At 63.8% G+C, this 20,924-nt stretch overlaps 1 protein-coding gene and 1 long non-coding RNA gene across 10 annotated transcripts in view; one reads left to right on the forward strand and one right to left on the reverse strand.

Annotated features, from left to right (window-relative positions):
- Nucleotides 1-18,802, reverse strand: part of TTLL10 (tubulin tyrosine ligase like 10) — a 30,075-nt gene extending 11,273 nt beyond the window's left edge. For 4 of the 8 annotated variants that reach the window (XM_060625081.3, XM_060625077.3, XM_060625083.2 and 1 more), the window contains exons 1-9: nt 6,381-6,550; nt 3,445-3,797; nt 2,697-2,777; nt 2,454-2,589; nt 2,206-2,324; nt 1,904-2,033; nt 1,064-1,135; nt 524-609; nt 36-207 (exon numbers count right to left, since the gene is read on the reverse strand). In XM_060625081.3, coding sequence (XP_060481064.1) covers nt 36-207; nt 524-609; nt 1,064-1,135; nt 1,904-2,033; nt 2,206-2,324; nt 2,454-2,589; nt 2,697-2,777; nt 3,445-3,797; nt 6,381-6,550 — 1,319 coding nt within the window. Of the gene's footprint in view, nt 1-35; nt 208-523; nt 610-1,063; nt 1,136-1,903; nt 2,034-2,205; nt 2,325-2,453; nt 2,590-2,696; nt 2,778-2,988; nt 3,061-3,444; nt 3,798-6,380; nt 6,551-6,854; nt 6,930-7,286; nt 7,447-11,213; nt 11,312-16,195; nt 16,449-18,024 lie in introns of those variants that run through there. The other 4 variants (XM_078452563.2, XM_060625079.3, XM_060625078.3 and 1 more) reach the window with 4 other exon arrangements.
- LOC132672747 (uncharacterized) lies at nt 142-14,226 on the forward strand. 2 transcript variants are annotated; one of them, XR_013557739.2, is made up of 4 exons: nt 142-572; nt 1,025-1,217; nt 5,170-13,400; nt 13,942-14,226. It is a non-coding gene; the product is annotated as an uncharacterized LOC132672747 (long non-coding RNA). The 2 variants fall into 2 exon arrangements; XR_009607669.3 differs by having other exon boundaries at nt 5,170-14,226.
- Nucleotides 18,803-20,924: the final 2,122 nt, after the last annotated feature.

Consider the following 20,924-nt stretch of genomic DNA (forward strand, 5'->3'; position numbering starts at 1 on the left):
TGACCGATGCCCTTTGTGGTGCCCTTGCCCAACACCTCTGCACGACCCGCGCCTGAGGCGCCCGGAACGGCATCTTGCGGTAGATGGGGTCGTCCTCGATGCTCTGGGTCTTGACTTGCAGGGCGGCGACTTCCTCCTGGTTCCTGAGCAGGAAGATGCCTTTGCCCTGGTTGGAGGCCGTGGGCTTGCAGATCCACGTCTGATTTTCTGTGGGAAGAGCCACCTGAGCTCCTGGCTGGCCCCGCCCCGTTCTGACCACGCCCAGCCACGGCCCCAACCGCCCTCCCGGCCATGGTCCTGCCCCCTACCAGGCTCCGCCTCCACAAGGTCCGGCGTTGACCCTTCACCTTGACCCATCGCTTCAGCCTCAGCCCAGACCACGCCTACCTGGCTCCACCCTTCTCCATGACCACGCCCCCGCCACGACTCCGCAAGGCCTGACCCTGCCCTAGTGGAGCCAGGTCCTTGGTCCGTTCCTGAACCTCTCTGCCCAGAGCGGGCCTGGCGTCCAGTGACCTCTCACCATCAAAGAGAGTGAAGAAAGCCTCTCTCTCGTCCCTGATGTCCAGACGGTAGGTCTCTGGGAAAAATTCTTCCATTTTCAGGACTCTGGCGGAGCAGGGCGGGTGGGGAAGACACAGGGAAGGCTGTTCCCTCGCCTTAGACTAGCCAGCCTAGAAAAGCCAGCCTTCCTAGGGGTCTGACCTGGGAGCAGCTGGAGGGACAGGTCCACTGGAAGGCTGGTTGCCTCTGCCAGGAGCACTCTTTTCAGGGTCATTGCACACCTGGCTTCTCTACGGGCTGGTCTGCCTCACTCACATCCTGGCCCCTCTCCCACCTCCTTGCTGTTCCCCGCGCCCCCTCAGGCATTGTGAGTGGACAGTTCAGAGCTGTGTCCCCAGGCTAGGACAGTGCCCAGCACGCAGTGAATGGTCTGCATGGGTCCCTGAGCACCCCGGCCCAGTCCAGACCTCTTCCCCTGGCTTGGGGTGCCCTGTAACCGCCAGGCCGTCCTTCAATTTAGGGCAGAATGGCTCCTCCCAGCTGGGCTGAATGCTGCTACCTCTGTGGCCCAAAGCATCCTGGGCTGGTCCACGTGAGCTCCTCAAGGGCGGAGGTTGTGTCCTTTCTGGATCTGTACCCCAGGGAGACACAGGGCCTGGGCTGAGCGGCCACTCGGTAGTGTGTGGAGAATGGATGGATGGGTGTCTGGAGAGGTGAGGAGGCGTGGGTGTGGATAGGTGGGTGGTTGGGTAAATGGATTTTGGATGGAAGTAGGTGGGTGGATGGGCAGGTGGTCCGGTGGGTAGACAGATGCTTGGAGGCGATCGATTAGATTTGTTGACAGAACTGGGTAGGATGGAGGTGGACGGCTGGACACGTAGAGGTAAGGTGAGGTCACGGATGGCCAGGTAAGTGGGGGGGGGGGCTGCCTGCTTGGTGGAGGGCGGAGGGGGGAGGCGGGTGGTGCACGGCTGGTTGGATGGGCAGGCAGATGAGCGGACGGTAGTCGGATGAAGACCCACAGCGGCTCAGGCAGGGCTGTGTGGTGGGTGGGGGGAGGGGAGCAGGTGGCAGTGGTGTGGGAGGTTCTGGGGGACGCATTAGGGTGGGTGGACCATGGTGGGTGTGTGCACAGATCGCTGCCTGGTCCGGGGGGTGGGCAGATGGAGTGGGTGGCAGGTATTTGGGGGTGCATGGATGTAGGTGAACAGACAGAACTGGGAGTGGGCTGGTCCCATGGAGGGTGTTCAGGACCAGCGGCTGGCACGTCCGTCCGATGGATGGTGGTGCCGCTGAGCAGAGGGCAACGGTGGGTTCGCGGGACTGGGGTGTGGCGGGGGAGGACACGTGGGTGTGCAGTGAGTTGGTGGTGGGTCCCAGAGGGCCGGGGCGGGCTTACTTGGCCTGGGCACACGGTGATGTCTTGTGGGTCCTGCTCACGACCCTCGAGTACTCCCTCAGGGCACTGAGCAGCCCAATCTTGGTGGTGAGGAGCTTGTTGTTGGGGAGCTGGTAGAGCAGCTGTTCGCCTGGCGGGTGGAGGCCCGGCTGGCATGCGGGGCTGCGGGGCCACCACAGCCTCCCCCCGCCCCTGTGGCCACCACCTCCCCGGGTGGAGGGCAATGGCACCGCCCGGCCCCCGGCTCTGGCCCAGGGGGCTCTTGCAGGCTGTGCCAGATCCCGCGGCCCCTCCCCTGCTACCTTCCCGGAAGCTGTAGTAGCTGTCTCTGCACTTGACCTCGCACCACTTCAGCTTGTAGTCCTCCCGCCGGCTGTCCTCAATGCGCTGCCAGCCCTTGCCCTTGCAGTAGGAGCTGATTCTGTGGAGGCACAGGGGCAGCGGTGGCCGCGGGGGCCTTGGGAGCCTGGGGGTGGGCAGGTGCGCCAGCGGAGGGGACGTGGGGCCCTGAGGGCAGTGGAGCAGGGCCCAGCCTGAGGCCCCCACTCACATGGAGGCCCCGTTGGTGCCTCCGATGTAGAAGTAGGGCCCTTGCCCACTGCCGTGCAGCTGCCTCTCCCCCTCTGGCAGGTGCCTCTCCAGGAGAGAGGCCTGAGGCCTGGCGGTGTCAGCAGCGTCCAGGAGGTCTACGGGCAGGTGGCGGGGGGGTGGGGGGGGTGGGGGCGGGGTGTCAGAGGCTCTGGCCTGGCTGGAGGGCTCCCGTCCCCTGGCCCTGCCCCTGCCCCAAGCCCACCTGCGTCTTGGCCCGACTGGCTTGGCCGGTGCAGGGGCTGCTCCTCTTGGCTGCTCCCCATCGGTCTTTTGTGGGCCCAGCCTATGAACAGGGCGGGGTCCGAGGGGGTGGCTGGGGGAGGTGCCCACGGTGAATCTGGCCATCCTGCCCATTTCTAGTAGCCCCTGGGCAGTACCCCCGGCCGCCTGGGCCCATCTCAGTCCTGACCAGTGGGCCTGAGCCTATCTTGGGCAAGAGGGGAGAGTCATCACCAGCCAGGGCCGGCCTTGGAGAGGGCAGGGTCCCTGCTTACCAACAGGCTGGGGGCTCCGTGCAGGGGAGAGCTAAGCTGTGAGGCTGCAGCTGGGGGGAGACGTGGTGCAGGCACATGCCCAGGAGAGTGGGGGTCACAATGTGTATCATGATGTCATGGGTGACCCATGTCAGGCAGGGGAGATGGGCCCAGGCATGTCCTGGACAGTGGCTGGGTTCTGGGCCAGGCAGGGGCAGTGCCTGCTACGGCTGCTCCTCGTGGTGGTGCCTCCAGACCGTGGAGCGCTGCTGTGTCCCCTCTCTGTGCCTGTTCCGGCCCCGGCTCTGCTGTCCTCTCTCCTGCTCAGCTGGCGCAGACCCCATACCCAGTGCCTGGCCTTCTCCTGGCCCCCCTCCCAGTGAATGGCTATATGTGGTCCCCTGATGGGAATGCCTTCCCTGGGGATGGGGTGCCTGTCCCCGGGGAGGCACTGGACAGGCCCAGGGCTGCATTCACCTGGCACCCGGGTGTGGCTCCGCCAGACCCCTGCAATCCTGGACCACTTGCCCCTCTTCCTGCTGACGTGGGTCCTAGTGGGTGGTCCCCGATGGTAGATGAAGCGGGTGTGGCTGCGGGCTGCAGGTGTGGGAGCACAAGGGCGGGGGCAGCTCTGGGAAGACACCACCCCCACCCCTCTGTGGGACCTTTGGGCAGTCCTCGGTCCTAGCCTCAGGGAGGGGTGCCTCCCGGGGTCCTGGACTTGGGCCTCTGCTTGTGGCTGGCTCCTGTCTCTGCGGTGACCGTGGGGCCTGGTGCCCTGTGGAGGCAGGGTCATCTCGGCATCCTGTTTATTCCAGACGAGGCTTTCCCTGCAGGGACCATGTGTCTGGCATTGCTGTGCTTGGCCTCGGTGGTGCCGGCTGTCAGGTCTTCGGGGGTCTGGAGGGGCACCCTGGCCCCAAGCGGGTGCCCCCTTGGAGCTGAGGGTGGCACGTGTGTCTGAAGTGGGACTGGGCAGTGAGGTGCCTGGCAGCATCTTCACGGCTGCTCTGGGCCCTGTCCCGAGACGACGCCCCCTTTTGAGTGCCCTTTCCCTTGTGGCCAACTTGGGGCCATTTCAGGGAATTTTAGCTATTCTTTGATGGGCCCGTCCCGGTTTGGGGACTGCTTGGGGGGTGAAGACTTTGGAAAGGATTGAAAATGACAAGCAGTGGGGAGGCAAGCACACTGTGGAGTTGGCAGAACAGAGAAGGACAAATCAGGTGTCGGCAGGTCACTATCCAGAGAGGACAGTCACTCTGCAAACACACCAGCTGGTCACCCAAGAAATACTTTAGTCCCCCCCCCCCCCCTTAGGAGAGGAGAGGAACAAACTGAATAGCTGTCAACACGGTTATGGGAGGTGGGCTGGGGTTGGGGGGAGCCTCACACCTCTGCTGAGGGGTGGGCTGAGCACGTGTGGATGGCCCAGAGCCCCTTGCCCCAGCCCTGGCCCACCCAGAATGGGAGGGTTCCTTGGAGGGTGCTGAGTGTGGGGGCTGGACCTGGTCCGGCATGGCTGGGGCGATACAAGCCTCCCGAAAACAGGGAGAACGCGAGCGTGTGGGTGCGTGCACCCCAGCCCCCTCCCGTGTGTTCCGAGAACCAGCAGCGAGTCCCAGGAGTCCTGCTGGGATAACCTCCCCCAAAGGTACTCATGTCCAATACCATCCCTCAGCAGCTTGAGTGCGTGGCCATGGAGTCAACAGGCATCTGAGGGAGGCCCCCCAGGTGTGAGTGAGAGCGCCACGTGCACAGTCACGCACGTGCGCACAGGAAGTGGAAGAGGTGGGGAGAAACAGATGACCGGGAGTTGAAGGAAGGCAACCCCTGGAATGTGCTGGGTTGTGAACGGGAGAGTCGTCACCCCTGAAAGAGGGCTGGATGCCACCAGAACAAGGGGTCCAGACCACGAAAGAGCTCGTGGAAATAAAAATGCAACAGAAGGGTTGGAAACTCAGGGCAAGGAAATTGTCCAGGAAGACACGAACATGAGAGTGGGAGGAAAATGGAGTTAAGCTGGCATCTGTGGGGCACCCGGCACTGGACTGCCAGGAGCCCTGAGAGGCAGACGGGTCAGAGGGGGGTACATCCAGGGCCCCTGGAGGAGCGTGGTCAGAGAAGTTCCGGACATTTCCCCACAGGGAAGTTCCTCAGCAGTTCGCCTAATCTCTCTGTGCCTCTCTTTCTTCGCCTGTAAAGTGGGCTGGCAGGGACAGCAGCCTGATGGGGCTGCTGTGAAGACAGAGGGCTTATTATACACACGACACGTGTCAACGTGGGCTAGCGGCGGTAATGGCGAGGAGGACGTGGCGACATTCGGGCACGACTAGAGAACGGCCGGAAGAGAAGCAAGTGCACAACGGGCCGGTGGTCGGCTCCGGAGGGAGCAAGCCGCGCCTCCCACCGCCCAGGGTGGACGGAGAACTTCTGCAGCGGATCTGGAGGCTTGGCAGCGCGGGCGCACTCTGCAGAAGCAAGCGCGGCCGCCACGCCTCCACCTGGCTTTCCTAACTGTGCGGGATCGCCCTCCACCCTGGCTTTCTGCAACTTCGAGTTATACCGCTTCACTTTTAACTTAGCAGAACCCACATTGGTACCTGCTTTTGCTGACTGAAAGAAGTCCGAAGAGGCGCTTTGCCTTTACGGACAAAGGCGAAAAGAGAAAATAGCGTTCAGCGGTTTGTTTTGCAGTGTCTTACAGAGGCAGTGGACAGCTGGCCGGCCCGCCCAGCTCCTTCCTGGGAACCGCCCTCAGCACCCCATGTACAGACCCAGAGCTCTGAGCTGTGTCTGTGAGGATCTGGACTTTATCTCAACTTATGTTGTGCGTCCATTAGCAAGATGTACCCTGAGGTATCAGAAAAGCCTAAGAAAGGTTATTTTTTGGGCCTGGACGCGCTAACATTTTCCCCATATGCCTCTTTGCTTTACAGCATCTTGGCTTATGAAAGCGTTCATAGGGTTGCTCTACTGATGGTGGGAAAACCTGTGTTTATTACTTTCACAAAGAAATAAGCCGTGAATCTTCATTTCTTGTCATTCAAATGAACAAAGGTTAAGAGAGAAAAAAGAAAAAAAGGCCCCCGGTGTGCACGCAGGTGGGGACATGTGGCGTCTGTGGCTGGCAGGGGCGTAACGGGTGGGGGTGGGAGGTGTGCACGTCAGACCTCTTGGCCCCGCAAGCCTTCTCTCTAGTGCCTGCACTTGTCAGAGTGTCTCTGAAGGACGTCATTCTAAATACAGATGCAAAGCTTTATGCTCAAAGAGGTTCACGGAACGCATTTATCACAAGAGTCGCAGGATGGGAGCCCCCCACAGCAGAGGATGGCCCCCACATCGCGTGCGGCCTGCAGAAGCCCGGGGCAGGTGAAAGCTCGACTTTAGAGTAAATTTTGAAATAAACTTTTTACCTGGTCAGGTAAAAAGACTGGCAGGAAGCGGCACCCCGGTACAGGATGGAAGGCAGGCCCTGGCGAACCTGGAGGAAATGTTCAAGGAAACGAGAAGACGTCAGTGTCCTGCCGTGCGTCTTCTCCCCAGGCACACGTGTCATCGTGGGTTGCTCGGGAGGTGCTGACATTGTTCGATGGGCTGGTGCCTCCCGGCTGGGGGCGGGCTGTCTGGGAGGACGCCCTGTGGGGAATTGGCCCAAGGAAGCAGCCCTGGTCCTGGGCAAAGGGGCTCGTCCTGAGGAGCCACTCCTACTCCCCCCCCCCCCAGGAGACAGGCTCCTCTTGGCCCGGCCTGGGGGTTTGTGACCCTCACGCTGTGGTGCTGGGGGGGTGGGCCCTCTGCAGAGGGGGCTCATCTCAGCCAGGACGCCCCTCTCCCCACCCTCCTTCATGTCCCTTCTGCTCCTGACAGAGAGAACTGAGAGAACCCACAGGGTCCTTGGCAGCCAGGTGGGTAGGGGACATGGGATGGTCCCCTCAGCGAGGACCTGTGCCGGTGGCCTGCCTGTCCCTCTTACCTGCCCAACAAGGTGGTGTAAGCCCTCTGCCGGGGAAACAACAGTGGTGGCCTGGCAACCGTCTCTGGGCAACAGCCACCCAGTGGCCCAGAGGCAAGCAGGTGGGAGCGGCAGGAGGCCAGGCTCCACGGGGAGCTAGTGGAGGGGGGGCTTTGGTGGGAGGTGGGGTGGGGCTGTGGCTGGAGCAGGGGCCTATGTGCACAGTCCCCACACGGGCCTTGCATCCTTCACGTGATCATCCCTGAGCCTTCTGAAGACCCCCAAACCCATGCCCGGAACCCCAGACCCGACCCCGTAAAGGTTTTCGCGTTCCCTGTCTTACGTGCTCCGTTTCGTCTCCACTTACCACAGCCTCTCGTGTGGTGTCCACCATCCAGCCACGTGGCCTCGCCACCCTCCAGGGTCTTGTGTGGGTCAAGGGCGTCTCTGCTTAGGGTGCCTTCACTTGCTTCTTGCAGGGCTGGATGGTGTCCCCCCAAATGTGTCCATGTCCGAAGCCCCAGAACCTGCAGATGTGACCTTACTTGGAAAAAGGGTATTTGCAGATGTGATTGAGGGTCTTGAGATGAGATCCTCCTGGATTATCTGGTGGGCCCTAAATCCGATGGCCAGCATCCTCACAAGAGGGAGGCAGAGAGAGGAGACCCAGGAGAAGTCACGTGAAGATGGGGGACAGAGGCCGGAGTGGTGTGGCCACAAGCCCAGGGACGCCTGGAGCCACCAGAGGCCGGAGGAGGCAGGACAGACCCTCCCCTGGAGACTCCAGAGGGAGTGCCCCCACGCCCCCACCTTGATTTCTGAGCTCTGGCCTCCTGAGCTGGGACGGAGTGCATTTCTGTTGCTTCAAGCCCCCCAGTTCGTGGCCCTTGGAGGTTAATATACCCTTTAAACCGCTCCTTACTTTGGGTGTCCTGTGGACAACCCCCCCTGTGGAGAGGCTTCCCTGACCCCACGCCGACGCTGGTGCACTCCCAGGCTCCTCGCCTGCCTGTGCTGGTACTGGGGACTTTCAGGGGTCAGTCCTGCTGGACTGTGGTCTGAGACTTTCTGCCCCAAGGTGGCCGTGGGTCAGCCTGGAGGGTGGAGAGCTCCTGCAGCCAAACCCTTGACCTGAGTGATTAGGGCTAGTGGCCGCCAGCCTGGGCCTGCCGGGGCAGCAGAGGGTGTGGGGGAGTGGGGCCCTGGTTTTTCCCTTGGCCTGAGCACAGAGCCCCCGTACTTGTCTTCCCTCAGGAACCAGTGCGCCCCTCCCCCGTTTACTTCCAGGGGCCCAGACCCCTTGGAGGGCCAGCCCACCACCCTGGGTCCCTGTGGGCTCTGGGAAGGTGGCCCCTTGCCTGCACTGACACAAGAGCTCAAACTGCAAAACCTTGCCTCATAACCCGACAAACTGGATGGTGTGGGTGCCGCCCCAGCCTTTCCCACGGTGGTAATGGCCTGGGGCTGGGCGCGTCACTGTGCCTCTGCAGCCCGGAGCAGGGCAGGAGGATCATTAACTTGCCATCCCCGAGGGGGCAGGTGGGCAGCTGGGGGCCTCTGAGCTGGGGGGTGTGCTGGGGGCAGGAGGCAGTGGCCCAGCCCTACTTCTGGGGCCAGGGAAAGTGGGGAAGAGCCCAAGCGGTGGGTGGGCAGTTGGTGCCTTGTCTGGGGCCAGGCTGTGCTGCCTGGACGCTGGGCCAAAGTTCTCCTGTCGGACTCCATGCAGCCTCCGGTACCTCTGCTTGGTTCCCGCGGGTGTCTGCATGGTCCCCACTTGGTCATCTGATCCCAGAGGCCTTCCTGGGCCGGCTTTACCCACCCCCACCCCCAACCACCACCTTCTCGATTGCTCTGGCTTCTTCAACACTGACAGCCCTCGTAGTTGACGTGTCCTGCTCCCCAGCCTCCTCGCACCTGCTACCCCCTCTCAGGGACGGTCCTCCTCTCCCGGCGTCTAGAACTGTGCAAGTTGGCCACAGGTGCTCAGGAGAGACTTGGTGATGGAAGGAGGGAAGTGGGGGGTGGAGAGGAGGAGGGAGCAGGGAGGGGGCCTCCCCCAGAGCCCCCAGAGGTCCCCTCTTCCTGACTCAGCCTGCAGAGCACTTGAGCAATGTGCAGACCCCAGGACCTACTCGGAATTCTCAGGGGGGAAGAAGGGGCTTTGGGGGGTGCAGCCGTGAGACTGAGGGTGGGATCAGCATCCAGAAGTTTGGTTTTGGGGATAGCTCTAGACAGAGGACATCTCCACGAGCTTCTCAGAGGGGAGCAGCGGGGAGCAGGGTGGGGGCCTGAGAGCAGCTGAAGATTAAGGGCTGCCTGCCCCGATTCAACCCCATGTTGATGGTCTGGCACCTGGAAGCCACTCCTTGACTGCCCAAGCCTCCGAGATGGGCCTGTGGGGACCCGGTGGGGTCCTGAGTGTAGGCCCACAAAGGGAAGCAAAGGTAGCTTGTACCCCCCCGCCCCGCCCCGCCCCTCGTGCTGCCTGGGGTGGGGGACAGTGTGGCCCAGGGAGGTGTCTGGGTGCACTACTGGCCACAGGTGCCCTTCCCTGCTCTGCGTTGGAGGTTTGGGCGTCTGGGGCTGTTTCAGTCTCGTCCTCCTCAGGACCCCCCTGCCTGGCACAGGTGGGGGGGTGGTGAGGGCTCTAGGTGGGGCTCCAGGGGGCTAGTTGGCTGCAGCCCCTGGGGGTTCTTCTGGCCCCACGGCAGTGCCAACAGCATGACTTCTGCCTCACCTGCTCGCAGACCTTGACGGCCCCATCCACCCGTGGACCCGAGATGCACAGAAACCAGCCACCTCCGCACCTCTCACCCTTTATTACAACGATAATCCATCATGGCTGTGTATCCATTTCGACCCCCTGAGGGGTCAGAGGGCTCCCCCGGTCTGGGTCTGGGGTCTGGAGGCTGGGGAAGTCCTGCATGGCCCATGCCCTGTGGGGGACACGAAGGCCCTGGGCCTGGGCAGGTGTGCACTGCCTGGCTCAGGGCCACTAATGGGCCCGTAAAGGACCACGGGCCTCGCCCTCCACCCGGTGTCCCTCCAGGGGCCCCTCCTCCAGCGGTGGTCAGGCCATGGATGAACGGCATTACCAGACAGTATTAGACAATGGAACCCAGATCTAACCGTGTCTGGTAAGACGCCCATCGGCAGGCTGTGGTGCAGGAGGCCTCCAGTCAGCGGCAAACCCTTCCAGGATGGCAGTGCCCTGCCCTGAGGAAGCAGTGACACCCCCGACCATCCTGAGTCTGCAGAGTGACCCCCAGAAGTCCCGTGACCCAAGGCAGCCCCAGCACGCAGCCCCCCAGGTGCGTGTGCCTGTGGGTGTAGCTACGGAGCGAATGATCTGGTTTCCCTGCACTTGAACGTGAGTATGCTTACTGTGGCACCCTCCCCAGTTCCCTGAACGGCTCTTGGCTGGTTAATGAATAACGGTGAGGCCAGGGTCAGACCCCTCCTCCCTCCCTAGAGGCCGGCTGGGGACCCAGTACAGGGTGGGGTTCCCGGGGCCTAGAGGGGCCACCCCTGTGCGAGTCAGCTGGGCAGGTCCGGAGGCTGGCATCCTGGCTTCAGATCAAAAAGATAAGACAAAGGGCCATCCCGGCCTCGCCGATGGCAGACAATGTTCCCATTCTCGACTGTGACACCGTGGGGGCTGGTTGGGGGAGTGGGAGACTCTGTTCTCGTTGGGAAACAGCACAGAATGTCTACTGCCCTCCGACCGTGGGTTTGGGCCGGGGCACCTGGACACACCGTTGTCCTTCCTGCATCCCTGGTTGACCAAGAGAGTGAGCTCCCCTTTGTAGAGTAAGAGTCCTGGTGTGAGAGAGGCCACCGCCCATGGCTGGCCTCACTTGACTGGGGCCTCTAAGGGTGGGGCCAGCTCCCACAGGACTGGCCATGGTGCCCTAGACAGCCACGGTGGGTGACCCTGTAGGGTGGACAGGAGGGGCTGCGAAGGGAAGGTGGGGGCTGCCTGTTGCCAACTCTGTGCCAGCCAGAAAATGCATTTCCTCAGGCGGCTGCTGACTGGGCCCAGTCTCCACTTCTGCTGACAGGCCTGAGTTCAGCCGCAGCAAACATACAGGGGCAGAGCAGGCGGGGCTGGGTGTGCGGGCCAGGGCCCCGGGACGAGGTTGGTGTCCAGGACATGACAGGTGGCCCTTTTCCGGTCCTAATGTCCCAATCCTCGTGGTCTCTCCCCGGGGGTCAGAGCACCCTGAGAACTCAGCTCGGGAGGGAGCCAGGGGTCCCCAGCCTGGGCTCAGTGGTACGGCAGAGGGGTACCAACCTGCAGGTGGGGGCTGCCCTGATGCGCCGGGCTGCACAGCGGAGACAGGCTGTCTGCCCAGCCCTAAGCCAGCTCTGGGCTCTTGGCCCGTCTTTGGACGGTGTGTCCTCGGGCCGCTTCCTGGCAGGCAGGCGGTGGGTCACCTTTGAACATCGTTACCAGACAGTGTTAGAGTCAAGCCAAGAAATCCAGCACTGTCCGGTAAGATGCCCACAGAGGCCCAGGTGCGCCTCGGCCCGAGGACAGGGACAGACACCTGGTGCCCACCCGTGGGCAGGCAGGGTCCAGGTGGGAAGGGGTGAGGATCCCCGGGCAGGGAGGCCCGAGGGCTCCTCCCTGCTTTCTCCGGAGCGAGGAGACCTGGGGCTCGAGACCCAGGACCAAGGCTGGAGATGTTGCCAGTCTGCAAGGTGGCCCGCCTGCCCTGGGGCTGTCTCGGGGCCACCCCGAGGCCCAGGCTGGGCCTTTGCCCTCCAGAGCCCTTTGTTGTGGCCCGCTCAGCCCACACCTGCCGGGTGTGGTGGCAGCACCTGCTGGGGTGTTGTGGGTAGGGCCTGATACCTGAGCGTCCTAATCCAGGATCCCTGGGCGGGGGGGGGGGGGGGGGGGCTCAGTGCAGCTGCAGGACACCTTTCACTCTGGGGGGCCAAGAAGGGGCACTCAGACATGCCTGGGTCCAGGGGAGGGGTCACCTTTCTGCCCCACAGCCCCACCTGGCAGGAGGGGACAGAGGAACTCTGGGTGGGTGGGCCGACTCAGGGTGTCTGTCGGGGAGCTGGGGCCTGCGTGGGGCCTGCGTGGGGCCTGCGTGGGGAAAGGGAGGGGCCTGGGGCTGGGGGAGGGCGGCCCCGTCGCTGCGTGCAGGGCCCCGCCGTCATCATTACCAGGCAGTATTAGAGACCTGACACCATCCAATGCTGCCCAGTAAGATGGCGATGGCCGCCCCCAACTGGGTCTGGGGGCCGCCCCACGGGGGGGTGTGGTCAGCAGCCTGAGGCAGAACCATGTTCGTCCTCGTAGGGCATGGAGGGGGGAAGGGGACCCGGAGGGGTGGGGGCTCAGGAGAGTCCCCGGACATCCCGAGGCCATAGTGCTGGGCAGACACAGGGGAGCCTGGGGGGGGGGGGGGGCGGCGCTGGGCCGCAGCACCTGGAAACCCCTAAAGGCCAGGACCACAGGGTGACCTCCTGCCCGGCCAGCCCTGCCCAGCTCGGCGGGGCCGTCGACTCTGGACGTGGCCCCAAGGAGGGACAGGGTGTCCTGCCTGCCGGAGGCAAGGACAGAGTGGTCCCAGGGAAAGGTCTGGACATCGGGCCCTGCCCCCTCAGGGTCCGGGTGAAGGTGAGTGCATCTCAAACCCGAAGGGCTGCTGAGGCTGGACAATGAGCCTCTGTCTCCCAGACGCCGCCCCAATGGCTGTCTCCAGCCCGGCCCCCTGGTGCCCTTGTCAAGGGCGCGGAAGGGTGTTGGGACAAGGATGGAGTGGGCCATGGCTCTTGAGGCAGGACAGCACGGGGGGCCCCTCCTCAGCCCCACCCCAGCAAGCAGGGCGGGAATTCCCCAAGGCCCAGGCCCTCCACCTCGCTCACCGGCCAGGTCACAGGTGGGTCTGTCTGCCCGCCCCACTGCTCCGTGGCCCTGGGCTTCTGGCTGCTGCTGGCCGTGAGGTCCGAGGCTGAGACAGCGCTGGGCCTGGAGGAGGGAGCAAGGGGGTAGCCCCGCCCAGCCTGTGCCCAAGTACAGAACGCAGGATGAGCACCCCCACCACCACCCCGTGCCCGTGCGGGCCAGGCCAGTCTTCAGAGTTCAGAGTGGGGTCAAGGAAGAGGACGGCTCTGTGTCCGCACCTGGGGCCCTGCGTGGAACTGAGAGAACCCTGGCCCCCTGCCCTGGGGAGTCTGAGGGGTCCCATCCAACCTCTTGTCCCTTCTCTGTGACGGCTGACACCTGGACCTGGCGAGCGGGCCAGAGCAGCTCCTCAAGTTTTCCGGCACCTTCCACCCACAGAGGCTGTAGAGACGGGGTGTGGGGCCCATGCTGATTCTCCCCAGGCCACCTGCCTGACCACAACAAAGCCTGTCCACCTGCCTAGCCAAGGTTCACCTCGTTCTCCAGAGTTGTCCTCAGGAACAGCCAGCATTTCTCAGAGGGCCTGACGGTGACACAGGCCCAGCACTGGGGGGACAGGTGAGAAGCCTGTCCTCTGCATGGGAAGGCGGCTTCACAGGAGCCCGGACCCTCCGTGTGGCTGTGTCCAGGCTCAGAGGGTGGAGCCCATGGTCAGCCTCTTGCCCTGTGCCCCCGTCACCACCTGCCCCACTCCGGATCCACACCTCACCTTTCCAGGTCTGTCCCACAGACCCTGTAAAATCAGTGTGCTTTAGGGACGCAATTCTACCTCTTTCTGAGCTAGGCGAAACTGTCTCAACTGTGCTTTCAGGGCTGAGTTAAATTTCAGCTCTGCTCTCAGCTGCCAGGCTACAGGGGAAGGCGGTGGGGGCTGGGGGCCCGGTGTCCCTCCCTTGTAGCCAGCCCGCTGTGCACAGACCGGCCTCCCACTGTGCGGCCTCTGGAGCCAGAGCCCGGTGTCCCTGGTGTCCTTGGCCGAGGAGCACCCGAGGCCCTGGAGACCCCACGGGCCCAGAGCTGGCCTGGCGGCAAGCCAGGGGAACAGGCCACCCCAGCTGTCTGCTGCCCACCACTCATCAGCCCTGACACTGTCACCTAGGAGGTGAAGAGGTGCACGGACACAGAGATACATGGACGGAGCCGGGGCAGGCCGGTGGGCAGCAGAGTGCCCCCTCCTAAGTTCCAGGACACAATCCCACACTCTTCCTGAACTCAGAACCTGTAAATCCACGAGGAGAGACCAGCACCTGGCCTTGGCCTCTGAGTGCAGCTCAGCGTGAGGTCGAGATCCCCGACCCCCCTGCGCCCACCCTGCGCCCATCCTGCGCCCCGGGCAGGTCCTACGGGCAGATACGAAAAGTGGAAATAAACCTTCCCTGTTTCAGAGCGACTAAATGGTGCTTTCTCGGCCCCTTGTTGGCAGGGAGTGAAGCCAGCGTTGTGTTCCCAGATGTGGGGTCTGGTTAATCATCACCACTCTGAGCAGGCTCAGCTTGGGAAAATCAAGGAATGAATCGGGAGGCCCAGGGCAGCACCCTCCAGGCTCCTCTTTGCAGAGCGAGTGCCCCACCTGCCCAGCCCTTGGCGGGTCCCACCTGTACAGGCACGGGTGGGGTGGGCGGGGAACGCGATCCCAGCGTGAAAAACTAACTTGCCGGTTAACCTGCCTGACGGGCCTTAATCAACGTTGAGGGCCGCACGGAGAACAAAGCGCTGAAACCCAACCCCGTGTACCGCGCTGGCCAGCGGGGCCCAGAGGCCGCGGGGTGGGGGCGGGGTGGGGGCGGCCGAGCGGGCCTGTCCACACGCAGGGCGTCTCCCCAGTGGCCTCCCGGCCGCCGTTCCCCGCCATGTCCCCGCGCCCACGCTGGCCCGAACCCGAGAACAAACCGGATGCCCCGGGAGCGGGGGTGACTTCTGGGCGGTTTACCTCCTCTCAGATTCACCAAAGACATTCTTACCGACCCGTCTTGCGGACGAGGTATTTGCAAATTACCAAAATGTCGGAAAATTCACGGTAGACCGTGTCCCTGTTTTACATTTGCTTTGCACTTTCATAAACCTGCACTTATTCTGGCTAATTCGGCATGCTGCCAGCTGCTCTGACTCGTAAGCATCTCATCTGGGTTACTAGAAAAAAGCAAAACAAAACCGCCCTATTTTTCCAGATGCTCGGCCTAAGAAGGCCTAACATGCCCCCACTGGATTAATTAGAACGTCGTTTGCCTCTGCCCTACGAGTTTTGTTCATCCAGAACAATGGAACCTATACGATGCCTCAGAGAAAGTTAGCTTTATGTCACATCAATGTTATCACCTCCTAAACTTGAAGACCGTCTAAAAAAGCCAGCGATCTGGACTATAAAAGCTGCTCTCGGGGAGCCACGCGGCAAGTCCAGAGCTGGGTGTGCGCGGCCGAGGTAGCGAGGGCCGTACTTTGCCAGAACGGAGTGTTGGCGTGCCGTGATCGTTGCTACTTTGCATTTAGGGAAGAACCTTTGGAAACGCTTTCCTGCCCTGAGTAATGGTGTCAGGCAGGGGGCCGGCCTACACCTTCTCCAAGGTGCTTCCGGCTTTGTTGGCGCCTCAGACGCAGGCGGGTGAGAAAGAGTCTGAATCCAGGCCAGGCTGGCCCTGGCCCCGAGCTCCGGCCATCACCAGTGTGGCCTCTGGGAAAGCCAAGCCCTTCCCTTCAAGAGCAAATCCAGAAGCCCATGACCGGGGGCTGTGGGTGCCCTTGAGCCCAGGCCCCCAAGTGTTCCTTCCCCACGCCCAGCTCTGGAGGAATAAGGTACCTCAAGAACTGTCACATCAGTGGCCGATTTGCAAGCTTTCCAGAAGGTCCTGTCGCCAGGCGGAAGGCGGGAACGCTTACTGTTGGTGACCCTGAGCTGCGTGCGCCCCTCCCCCCCCCGCCCCCGTGGGCTAGAAGACACCCACTGCCCGCTGCTCATGCCTGCCGGACCCTGAGCGGCCCTGGCCAGCCCAAGACGGCTCTGAATCCAACACCCAGCGTGCTCGGCCCGAGGGGCCCACCTCCCCGGAGAGGAAGGACTACCCTTCCCCGGGCCTGAGCCCATCAGCCACCGTCGCTCAGAGTGTCCTCTCCGGGTCAGCCACTCGAGGGCCTCTCCCCACGGGCGGGCGGCCTCCTCAGACTCCTCCGCCTCCACCTCCTGCGTTACCTGCCCCGACAGGTTCTGCGCCTGGAGGAGGAGGGTGGGAGGCCGCTCCCGACCCCAGCCTGGCGGCTAGACCGGCGTGTCCGGCACTGTCCCTGCGCCCAGGGCCCCCCCGCCTCCCCAGGCCTCAGGACAGACATCAGAGAAGCTTTGGCATAGTCACCCCAAATACCTCTGAGCCTGTGGTGAGCGGCCCGGGTGCCCAGCCTGACCCCAACCGGGATCCAACCTTGGAGCAGCTTAGGAGGCCAGTGAACACTGCCCGCCTCCTGGAAAAAACCAGCTTCCTGCCTCCCTCAGCTGAGGCTCCTCACAAAGGAAAGACTTAAGTTCACACGTGTGCAGGTGGACAGATGGCCTGGTCTTTCGGGAAAGTTTTGAGAGCGACGGGGAACAATGGAGGCTGTGGCCGGGTCCTTCTGCAGCTGTGAAGGGCAGGGCAGGGAAGAGACGGTGGCCCCGGGCTCGCCTTACATGTAGGGCCTCACCCCGCCCCATGCAGGTGCCTGCTCCCTGCCGACCAATCTCTGCTCCTGGCCGCCAACAGGTGTGTCCCCCGGGCTCCCATAGGCCAGGAGGGAGGCAGCGACGTGACGCGGCAGCTGGGCGGGCAGCAGGCCCCCGCGCACATTCCTGCCCCCCCCCCCTCACCCAGCTCACCCGCCTGCCCGCCCGCCGGGGCCCAGCTTGAACAAAAACCAGGGAGGAGAGCTTCTGCAGGGGCTGCAGTGAAGTGTGCAGGCAGCTGGGAGGCCCAGGGCAGCAGCTACTGTCCTGGCCCCTGGGCCCCGCCTTGCCGACGAGTCGAGTCCGGGGAGGCGAGTGAGGTCACACGCCACACCCTCTGCTCTGCCCCAGGGGTGGCCCTGGCAACGGCCGCATCTCCCATTAACAGAGGGCCGAGCCTGGACCTGCCCCTCTCAGCTCTGGGCCCCCGGCCCCAAGCCGTGGCAGCAACGGCGGGGTCTCCTCTGCCTGAATCTCTCACGATCCCTCCCTTGGGTGCCCCCAGCAATAACCCTAGGGCAGGAGGCCACGGCACGGGGTGGGCGTGGGTCACATAGACTCACATGCTGGTGTCGAGAAGAGGAGCCCTTCTGGAGGGTGGGGGGCTGGTCTGGGGGCTGAGGTCGTGGAAACCCCTGTAAGCCCCAATTTTGGGACCCCCGAGGCTAAGGGATGCGGGACTGCACATCGGGGTTTGCGAGGGTCTGGGGCCACGGCCGCAGGGTGGGGAGGAGCAGGGCCCCAGCCCCGTCTGGGGAGGCGGGTGGAGGGCACCCCCCGCGGAAGGTCCCGCAAGGACACGCAGCCCCACACGTGATTAGCCCCACCAGTGGGGATCCCAAAGGGCCCAGCTGTTTTCCAGAGCGAACTCTGGCAACTCCCCTGCAAGCCCCGATCACAAAGGGCCTGTCCCCGGGCTGTCGGCTCCCGGGTGTGCTTCAGCCCAGGGACTGGGCTTTGTGGGGCCTTGTCCTCCCGTCCAGGCTCTGGTCTTTAGACCCAGAGGCTGTCCTCCAGGGGTGGACGTGGCCAGGAGAGTGGCTGCCACAGAGGGCTCCAGAGGGTGCTGTCCCTGCGATGCCACCCTGTTGGCCTCCTGTCCCCCCCGCGCAGAGGGTCCCAGTGGAGCAACCCGAAATCCCTTGGGGTGGGGCTCCGAGTCCACTCTCCACCCTAGTCCACTCCCCAGCCAAGCTCAGCCTGGCCTTCTGCCCCAAAAGAGCTGTGCTGGTGATGGGGTGTCCGAACCTGCAGGCTCCTCCCTCACACCTCCCGACGGGACAGCCAGGAGCTGGTCTGGTCCCCCTGGCCCCCGGCGCGGCATCTGGAGGCATCAGTGACCTCTGACCCTCTAACCTCCAGCCCCTAGGGCGGTGCTGACTAGGGTGACCCACCAGGCACACCCCTCCTTCGGTTCAGGACTGTGAGGACCCCCACGCCCCCAGTGCCCGCTCAGGGTGTCTGTGCTTGCGTGGGGCTGGGGTCAGGATGCACCTGCCAGTGGCGTCCGTGTCTTGGGGGAGACCGAGGCGTCGCCCCCTAACAAACCCAGAGGCGTTTGCTGTCGGAGGGGAGGAGGGGCTGCTCGCTGCTGACCCCCTTCTCGGGCTCACGCCCTGTCCTCCACACGCTACCCGTCCGCTGGCTGCAGGACAGCTTGATGCCTCTGTGCGTAGGAGCCACCTGGCTCTGCCCAGAGATGCTGGGGTCAGGGCTCGCGGGCATGGCGCGGCCAGACTTCAGAAGCTCCCAGGAGGACGAGGGCGGCTGGATGAGGCCCCACTCAGGTTTGGCGTCTGGGACGGCGGGGAAGGAGCCCCCCTGGAGCCGGGGAGGGGGGACAGTCCCCTGAAGAGCGTCGCGGGGAAGAGGGCACCCGGAGTGAGGCAGAAGCGAACCCCCGCCAAGTCGCGGGCCCAGGGGGCGGCTGTCTTTCGCCTTTGTGGCCGCTGCAGCGACACCTGGCCTGGTCTGACGACCCTGATCCTGTTGCCAGCCGGGCGAGGAGGACACCGGACTTTGCCGTTGATTCCAGCGCTCACACACGCTCAGAGACACCTGGATCACAGTGAACTCTGACTCACGAAGGACCACACAGTTTTCTGCAGGAGGTTGAATAAAGAGCCTGTCCTGGGAGCTGCCCGAGCAGCCCGCCGGCGCCGTGACTGGCCCGGGGCAAGAGCCCTCTGCACACGCTCCTGTCCCGCTCTGGACAAGGGCGCAGCAAGCTCGCTGTCCCGCCGAGAGGCTGCCCGCGCTGGCCGAAGCCGTGTCGCTGAGGGATGCTCCTAGCCCGGCAGCGGAAAGGCCAGGGAAGAGCCGGCCTTTTCCCGAGTGGAGGCCAGCTCCCTAAGCCGAGTGCGGGTGGGTCCAGAGTGGGCAGGTGGGCAGTGGGCTGTGGGCTGCGATGCCGCACGGCCAGCCGGCTCCCGGCCAATGAAACCTACATTGACCGTCCCCGCTGGCTGTCACTTTGAAGAGGAAGGTTCTGGTCTGGCTAAGCACCTGCTCTCTGACCCGACGGTGACACTCACCGTTCTCCTTGTCCTGCTCTGCTTGAGTCCCAAGGAGAGTAAAAATGACCCAAAGTCACGCTGTGGAACCTGCACCATCAGCTCCCTTGTGCTGGCAAAGGGGCCCGGGAGGGCTCAGCGCACAGGCCGGGCTCCCATGCGTCACACCTCTCGGCTTCAGACAAATGGTCAGTTGGGACGTTCCTGTGCTCCTGTGGTTGTCACAGGCAGCCCCTGATGACGAGGCTGGGCCCTGTGGACTCTCAGGCCCATCTGAACTCTGCCGATGGCCGGCTTCAAGACCCCGAGCCCGGGGCAGTCACTCCTGACCAAGCAGCCGTGCGCGGCCACCAGTTCTTGGCGGCAGCAAGATCCCAGCTCCTGCCCGGGGCAGGGGCGCTGGAAGGGTAGGCCTGGGACCCTTGCCCCCCACAGGTCTCTCTGGGACAGCATGCCCCCACCCCTCAAGGACGTATGTGGACGCGGCGGGGGGCAGTGGGGCAGGACCTGGAGCCTCTGGCCTCCTCCAAGGGGAGAGCCACAGTGGCCCTGCCCGCTGGTGCCTGAGCCCTGAACGATCAGCCTGGGGCCGCCCTACGCGGCACAACGGGCCCGGGTCGTCCTGGCCTGAAGGGCGGCAGCTGCAGTCTGTGCCAGGATCACCGGAGATGGAGACGGAGACACTGGTGGCTGCCAGACAAAGGTTCTGGCCCGGCCCACCTGCTGGGTGCGGACGTTGCCATGGCAGCAGGAACAGGGTGGGACAGGAGAGACAGGTTCTCTAGGGACAGGGAGGCCTGACCTGGGAGGGTGATAAAGGCCACCTCATGCTTGGGGACACAGTCTGGCTGGTGGCAGAGCTGGCCTGAGGGGGCCCAGCCTCCAGCCCCCCGGCCCCGGCTGCGGGCAAGGCCTGCCTGGGTGAGGCAGCAGGACAAAGGGCCATTGTGCTGTGGCTCCTGGCTACTTCCTGCATGGCAGCCAGCCACAGATGGCCTCAGGGTCTCCGCACCCGACCGAGGCTGACTTTGGCCTGGAAACCAGGCTGATGGGGGCTCCCACCTCCGTGCCAGGGGATTGCCAGCCGGCTGGGGCTGTGCTGGGGCAGGGGGAGGGCCCCGGAGCCTCCAGAGCCTTGGACTCGGGGCGGGGGGACTCTCCTAGCACTTGGCCAGCTCTGGGTTCTGAGGGGACCCGAGCTCAGAGACGCCTCTGCAGGTCCCTGCACCTCTGGCTGGCACCGGGCGCTTGCTTCTCTGCACAGGCTGGGGTCTTCCTGAAGCCCCAGGCTCCTCTGTCTGACTCACCTTCTGGCCACGGCACAGCAAACACCTGGGACAGGTGTGGCTGGACTCTGGGGGGGGCCCTGCCAGCCCACACGTGCTCCTCTTGGGCAGCTGTCCTTGGGGTCAATGCCCCTCATGGGAGGGGAGGGGGCAAACACTGCTAGTCACCTCTCTCTCTCTCTCTCTCTCTCTCTCTCTCTCTCTCTCAGGGGTGTGTATCTGGATGGGGGAGGGGCCCCCTCAGCACTGCCCTAGAAACTGGGAAAAAGGTCAAGTCACAGACTCGGCAGAGCCAGACCCTTATGTTCAGGGCTCAGACGTGGCGGTTCTGCGCAGGACGAGGGCTCCCCCCCAGGGCACTGGCTCTGCCTCCTCAGGACTTCCCAGTGGTGTCGTTCCCAGCAACCTCGCCACCCCCCTCCCACTCTGAGCTAGCCGATGCAGCAGAGGCGCCTTCCCCGCCGCAGCGGGAAGGCCTCTGGCTTAGGTGCTCTCTCCTGCTGTGCTGACCGGGCAGCACAGCCTGGCACAAGCAGGTAGGCCCTGCCGTGATTAGATGCTGCACCGAGGGGGTCCTTCTTCACCTACCTTTTGA

Source organism: Panthera onca, chromosome C1 (assembly GCF_046562875.1).
Source record: "Panthera onca isolate mPanOnc1 chromosome C1, mPanOnc1 haplotype 2, whole genome shotgun sequence".
Taxonomy (NCBI): domain Eukaryota; kingdom Metazoa; phylum Chordata; class Mammalia; order Carnivora; family Felidae; genus Panthera; species Panthera onca.